General features: G+C 32.7%; 1 protein-coding gene across 2 annotated transcripts; it reads right to left on the bottom strand.

The window, feature by feature from the left end:
* Positions 1 to 728: 728 nt before the first annotated feature.
* LOC131077267 (protein HOTHEAD) lies at positions 729 to 5824 on the bottom strand. Of its 2 annotated transcripts, none has more exons than XM_058014717.2 (6): positions 5709 to 5824; positions 5194 to 5452; positions 3561 to 3951; positions 2034 to 2383; positions 1463 to 1944; positions 729 to 1131 (listed from the first exon to the last, which is right to left on the bottom strand). In XM_058014717.2, the coding sequence occupies exons 1-6, from the start codon at positions 5816 to 5818 to the stop codon at positions 1077 to 1079; spliced, it is 1647 nt and encodes a 548-aa protein (XP_057870700.2). In that variant the 5' UTR covers positions 5819 to 5824; the 3' UTR covers positions 729 to 1076. The 2 variants fall into 2 exon arrangements, with proteins under 2 accessions (XP_057870700.2, XP_057870701.2); XM_058014718.2 differs by having other exon boundaries at positions 5194 to 5456; positions 5709 to 5823.
* Positions 5825 to 7499: the final 1675 nt, after the last annotated feature.

A 7499-nucleotide genomic window follows, 5' to 3' on the forward strand; every position in this document is an offset into this window, starting at 1 on the left:
AAATCTTTGATGATACACTCAAATCTCCCTTTTCATGTGATTTCATCTTCTTAATCTTATTAAGTAGCATGATTTGTCTTATCTAGCCAAATGTTATCTTTCAAAAGTAATTATTTATGGACCAAGAAGGCATTGAAAATGATGGGAATCATTGCCCTTAAACATTACTTTGGTTATAGTTGTTCAAAATTGCATTTTTTTTTGTCTTGATCACGTTGTAATATTCCTTTAATCCTAGTAAGCTTAATGAGAATATAGACATTTTCAATATATTAGGTTGTATGCATAGACACCATTCTAATTCTAATGCTCTTAAAATTAGTTAAATTTTCATCATTTAAATATGATTTTATAATTTAAAGAAAAAAAAAAATATTAAGTAAATTTACAGTAAATAATATAGAAATGATATATAAGAAATATGTACAAATAAAAAACCTGACGTGAATATCCACCCATCTTTTTTGTGAATGTATGTAGTATTATTTTTTTCATAAATGATAACGTTGCCACCAACTCAAAAAGAAAAATGATATTTGAAATAAAAAAAAGTATGGCGAGCCTATTAAAGAACCATGTTGCTTTTCACATAGTGATGTATTTCTATTTAAAGATATAAATTATATTAATAGTTGAACTAAATTCACATCCACTTAGAGAGCCTAACTTTAGAAAGCTATTAAGTGGCGAGCCTATTAAAGAACCATGTTGCCTTTCACATAGTGATGTACTGCTCTTTAAAGGTATAAATTATATTAATAGTTGAACTAAAAATACATCCACTAAGAAGCATAACTTTGGCACACTATAGTATTAAGTGGTAAGCCTATCAAATAACCATGTTGCCTTTAGCCACAAACCCCTAAAGAGAAGGCAACTTCTATGCAACACCTCTGATGCACTTTTGATCAAATTTATTAATTAATTGAAAATTAAAATACAACAATTTTTCTATTTTTAATTAATTAATAAATACGACCAAATGTACTTCCTAGATGTTGCATAGGCATTTTGTAAAGAGAATGCCATAAATGAATAAGAAAATTAAGGAGGCGCTCTATGTTGGGTAGTGCAAATTATACTTCGGTAGATCTGCCCAATTGTTCTCTCAGGATCCTCACTCCCATGTATCTGCACAATCACAAAACCATAGATTATATATAAAAAATTACAAATATAGAAGAACATATCAAGATTTTGTTTATGAATTTGACTATGTATGTTTTTTTTGTTGCTAGCCATTTCAAATCAAATTTGATAATTCATTTTTTTTTTCTAACTATCAACCCTTATGAATCATAGAGTTTAATCAGAAAGAAACATTGACTAAAAAAACATACATAATCAAATCCAGAAACAAAATCTTGATATCATTATGAACTGTAACAACCTGATGAATTTGATTGGAAGAACTGTCCAAAATAAAGTAAAGAAATTAAAATAAAATAAAATTCAAACACACCTTCCAAGCATCAATACAGTGGCCTGAGGATTAGTTCCTGGAGAGAAAAGAAATGTGGATCCATCAATGACTCGAACACCATCTGCTCCAATGAGTTTATACTCTCCATCAACAACACTACCCACCTGACATCCTCCATGGTAATGCCAAATTGTTGTCACTCTATCCTTACAGAACTGTTTTAATGAATCCCAATCCCCTGTTTTCCTTGGTATCAAGTTTATAGGATGTTGAAAGGTTGCACTCATGATCTGGGTCAGGTTTACATTGGGGGGTATGAATTGTTTCATAGGACGGGATATTATGATCTTTTCAATGGTCCTTATTCCTTTCACACACCTCTGCAGATCCACTGGGTGCTCAAAATAATTGAATTTCACAACTGGGTTGTCTCCAGCATTGGTGCTGTTCAATCTCAGATAACCCCTGGAATGTGGACCGCTCACCTTCTCTAGAATAATTCCTCCCTTATTCATTATGTTCTGTTTTCCACCACAGGGTGCAAATTAGTCGTAGCATAGACAGACATACATCTATCTATACATGAAATGAATAATGTTTGAATACATACCTCAGAAGATAATCCATATCCACTGGATGCCTCTATGAAGGATCCAAATTTGGTGATACCTACTACTTGTATGAGAGAGAGCTCGAGAGGAACTGCAGATGGAACAAAAATGGGATTCATGGGGTTGTCGGCCATATTCTTCCCAACTTCAGGCTGGTCCATTATCACTCGTATTCCCATGTTCTTCAATTCTTCTGCAGGTCCGATTCCGCTGAGCATAAGCAGCTGTGGGCTTCCTAGAGCCCCTGCAGAGATTATAACCTCACTGTTACCTTTCTTCAACAGGACTCGATGCTCAGCTCCATCTCTATCTCTGAAAACAACCCCATACGCTTTTGGCCTTGATTTTCCTGTAGAGCATACCCACCAAACTTCCAAATCAAATTATAAAAAGGTTCAAACTCTGCAGGGGCAGGGTATCTACACTTTCTATTAGAAGCGTGGTTAGATGTCTTTTATTTATTGGGATTATAGGGTAAGTTCATATACTACAAGTTATCTGTAAATTATAGGTTATAACCACAATTGAATCGGGGTGAACTGCATCTCGATCAGTTGCTGTAGACTCCACCTTAAGTGGATTCAGAACTGGAGCAGCGGGCTATGCCCCTCAAACTGAAAACAGATTTAGTATTGATTCTATAGAAGACTATAAACGTATTCTCTTTAAAGAAATTCAAATTCTACAAAATAGGGTATATACACTTCCTATTAAAAGCACTGTTAGATTTTTCTTGAATAATGGGAGTACAGGATAGTCTTATATACTATAAGTCATCTGTAGACCAAAAACAGAATAAGTATCCAAAATTATAAGAAAATTCTTTTTAAAGAAATTCAAATTTTGCAAGGGTTGGTATGGATACTTTCTATTAGAAATACGGGGTATATTGGGAGTTCAGGGTAGTTTCATACTATAAGACATTTGCAGACCACAAACAGATTGAGTATTGAATACTATAGGAAAATTTTATTCAAAGAAATTCAAATTCTGCAGGAGTAGGATATGTACACTTCCTATTAGAAGCACAATTGAATGCCTCCTGTATATTGGGAGTATAGAATAGCCTCATTATCATACTATCAGTCATTTGTTCGAAAACAGATAGAGTATCAAAAACTATAAGAGAATTTCATTTAAAGAAATTCAAATTCTGCAGGAATAGGGTATGCACACTTTTTATTAGAAGCACAGTTAGACGCCTCCTGTATATTGGGAGTATAGGATAGCGTCATATACTATAAGTCATTGAATATAAAAAATTATATGAAAATTTCATTCAAAGAAATCCAATTTCTGTAGAAGTAGGGTATGTACACTTCCTAAGAGAAGCACAGTTAGATGTCTTCTATATATTAGAAGTGTAGATGTAGTCTCATATACTATGAGTCATCTATAGAATATAGACTAAAAATAGATTGAATATCGAAAACTTAAAAAAATTCTATTTCCATTTCCATTCCATATTTAAGTTGTTACTCTATTCTTTCATATGAAAATTGCTGAAAGCAAAACATGTAAAATACCTTTGGTAGACAAAAGAAGTCGTTGAACAGTTGCATACAGCAAAACTGTAAGTTTTCTCGGATTGGCATGTTTAACAAGAATATCAGCAGCTGTAGAGCGATGTCCGGTGCTATTAAAAATTGTCCCACCAAGCTTGGTGCCAGGGATGTGGTCATATGTGAAGCCATTGTAAGGAGAAACCCCTGCCTCCGTGAGAGCTTCCGCTACTGCATTCTGCCATTTGTTTGGGGCTGGTCGATGAGCTATTGTACTTTCCACCCATTGATAAGACTGCTCCACCAAACTTGGCTCCAATCCCATGCTCCTCACCTCACTTGAACTTGCTCGGGTGTAAAATCCTGCATTGAGGCAGGTGCCTCCTCCCAACACTCTTGCTCTTGCATTGATCACCTGGCACATACTCAAATTAGCTATTACTCAATTCAATCACCAGTGCAGCTCTTACTGAATTCAACTCACAAAAAAATGCAGATATTGATAGGCATCACAGTCATTGAAAACTACACCTTTACTGTGAGCAGCAAGCCTATTATTATTCAAAAATAGTGTGGTCCCATTGAAACAACTAATCTACTGGATTATTATTACCCAAATAGTAAACAACTAAATAGTAAACAACTGGTCTTTCTCCTTTTGATTTAACTTCTTTTGAGATTCTTGCTTTTTTTTCTTTTGGTCTTTTTAGAGGGTAAATACTTTTGATTGGAGTTATGAACTGGTTAGGTCATATATGAAGGACCCCATCCCTAACATGAACACTAAAAAATATCATTCGAAGGTCACATATGGGAGACCTTATTCCCAACATGAACACTCAAAAATATCATCCCAAGGTCACATATGGAGGACCTCATGTCTAACACGAACATTCAATAATACCACCCCAAAACAGGTTTAAACCTTGGTGGTAAGAATCACAACACCATAATTCAAGCATCACACTATGCCATTAACAACTATCATTACTTAACTTCTTCCCCCTAATTTTATTAAGACTTTTTTTTTGCAATCTAATCCATCACTCTCCTCTTCTTCACGATTCATCACTAACTATAATACAAAATGTCAATTGAGAAAACATATACAATTAAAATTAAAAACTACCATACATTTAATTATTTAAAACTTCTTCTGCAATCTAATCAATCACTTTCCTCTTCTTGACAACAAAACATTAAGTATAATCCTAAATGCAACTGAAAATTCACTATCTAAAAACTTGATGTTGATTTAATTTGTTTCTGACAGTTCTACAAAACAATTAGTCACTAAAAAGAAAACAAGTCAAGAATCAGAATATCATAACTTAACCATCACACTATGTCATTATCAACTGTCATTACTTAACTTCTTCTCTCTACTTTTATTAAAACTTTTTTGACTGTCATTTTTTTGATGATTGTTTATTAAGTTGATCCAAAATGTTTTACAATCTAATCCATCACTCTCATGACAAAAGATCACCAAATCTAATCCCAAATATAAGTTCAAAATCATACACGATTAAAATCAAAGGAGGTCATTACACATTACATCTTATAAATGTTTCTGCATATCTTAAAATTAGACGTTCTGTTATTGAAACTTCTACAAAATAATTAGTTATTAAAAAGAAAACGAGTTTAGTCTCACCCCATCCTCAGATATAAATTCCTGAGTGGGCGTGTGGGGCGATTCATAGTCAAGCAAATTTGCATAAAAATTATGAATGTCAGTTATATTGGAGTTCCCAAATGGAGATCCCCCTCTTTCCAAGAGAAGAACAGACATATTCTGAGACAGAGTGGCAGCAAGAGGACACCCTGCTGTTCCTCCCCCAACAATTATATAGTCATAATCTGACTTCTTCCAATGCGCATTCTTCTTTGCTTCTTTCATAAATAACTGCTTTCTTCCTGGCCCAAAAACATAAAACTAAAGATTTTCAAATGCTTCAATTCTATTTGACTTAATCACAATTATCAACTTAATCACAATTATCAGGAACATAATATTTAATTGAATAAAAAATATTAATAAAAAAATTTAGTAAAATAATCTACTTTTATTTTAAAAAAAATAAAATTTAATTGAATCTAAAAGCATAACACGATTTAATCAGAACTATTTGAAATGATGTTAATAATACACTATCAATCTAAATGAACCTTCTGCAGGGATGCAGAGAAAGGTATGGAGGACAAAACAGATGAACACTGTGTTTGCTTTGACACCCATCTGAGCTGGCTTCAGTTTTTGCACCCAAACAGTTAATCATATCAAACTATAGGGACATATAAATAGCAATTAGTTTTGCCTTAATTGATCAGTAAACTAGTATGATCAGCAAACTCGGGGTAGCTGGATGTTGTACCGAACCGACTAGGTAGATGATAGGTAGATGAGAGTGACCTGTAAATAAGTAAACACATGGCCAGTAAAGCAATCTCTTTCTCCTCAATGGTAGCCTTAAATTCTGCTCTTGCATGCACCGCCGAATTGAATGCTGAATGACCATTGCCTGCTGAACCGTCCAACCAGCAATTGGAAGCAAATTTCAGTGGGCATGTGAGATTTTTTAGAAATATTTTGATGTCAAAAGTTATCAAATTTAGGTGAATTGGTAAAATTAACTGTAATTATAATGGTTTTAAAGTTTGTTTTAAAAAAATAATAGGAGAAGAGCACCAATAGTTGTTATAACTAACTTTGCACACCGAGTGATCTTAAAATGTACATGGAATTTCAACAATTGCTTTTTGGTTGTCTTCCTATGCAACTTAACTACTTATAGCTACTGTTTTGGCTTCTAGATAGTCTAGGCAAATGCTATGGGATTTGTTATGCACACAAGGATTAAAAAATGGTCATTTATGTTATGCACACACAAGGGTCAAAAAAATGATAATTTATTTATCTCATATGTTTGAGTAATTAGTTGGGGAAGATAAGATTGTTTAATTGACTAAGGTTTGAACAATTAGTTGGAGAAGATAACTTGTTTAATTGGTTGTTTTTTGTTGGCCATTTGGTATGTAATTTTCTCATGTGCATTAATAAATTTTTATGCTTTTTTGAATTTTTTATTTTTACCAATACTTATCCACATGAATACAAATAAAGTTGCACAACTCCTTCAATTAAAGTTAATAATTGAAATGTTGGATAAGGAAGAAGCTCACAAAGTTGCACAACTCCTCCAATTAAAGTTAATAATTGAAATGTTGGATAAGGAAGAAGCTCACGACCATTAAAACATTAAAAAAATCTACAAAATTTCCTCTTCATGGGACCCAATTGGCATCAAGAATTTTAAAACCATGGAAGCCCATTATTTCCTCCTCCAACTACTCACAATCGGCTATGTCTCTCCTAATATTACGTTCATGATGAAAACAACAAATGGGCAAAATTTAATGCCAATTGAAAGGAGCCGACAAAAGAAAATAATTTTTATGTGTTGTACTCATTGAATTTTTATGTGATTGGATTTAATTGTTTGGGTGTTTTTCAATATTTTTTTAAGTTTTTAATAAATTAGATATAAAATCTTAATGATTTTAATTTTTTACATAGTAAAATTAATTTGTGATTTTATAATCTATTGAAAATATTTCAGTAGTATGCAATTTTTAAGAGAAGAGAATTCTCATTTACTTATATAACAAAAGAAGTAAATGTACAATTAGCAGTCAAAAATAGAGTAATGAAATCTTCAATAGTATGTATGTAATATTTTCATTTGAAAACACCACCTTTTCTCATGAAAAACCCACCTCAATAAAATCTTTCACTATTGCAATGACTCAATTGTTCTCAATACAATAATGAATATCCATTTTCTTCGCATTAAAGTATGTGTAGATATAAATAGACACGTTATACATCATTTCACACTCACACAATACATAAACAAGGTTGTGTTGCTATGAAGCTACAAAGTTCATGCCATGCATTGT

The sequence above is a fragment of the Cryptomeria japonica genome, chromosome 8, assembly GCF_030272615.1.
Source record: "Cryptomeria japonica chromosome 8, Sugi_1.0, whole genome shotgun sequence".
NCBI lineage: Eukaryota > Viridiplantae > Streptophyta > Pinopsida > Cupressales > Cupressaceae > Cryptomeria > Cryptomeria japonica.

What these genes read in the sequence shown, in the direction of transcription:
- LOC131077267 (XM_058014717.2), bottom strand. Translation starts at nt 5,818, where the DNA reads ATGATTAACTGTTTGGGTGCAAAAACTGAAGCCAGCTCAGATGGGTGT. An exon ending in TCTCTGCATCCCTGCAGAAG is followed by an intron (nt 5,453 to 5,708) that starts GTTCATTTAGAT and finishes TGGGCCAGGAAG; the next exon opens with AAAGCAGTTATTTATGAAAG. An exon ending in ACTTCTTTTGTCTACCAAAG is followed by an intron (nt 2,384 to 3,560) that starts GTATTTTACATG and finishes TATGCTCTACAG; the next exon opens with GAAAATCAAGGCCAAAAGCG.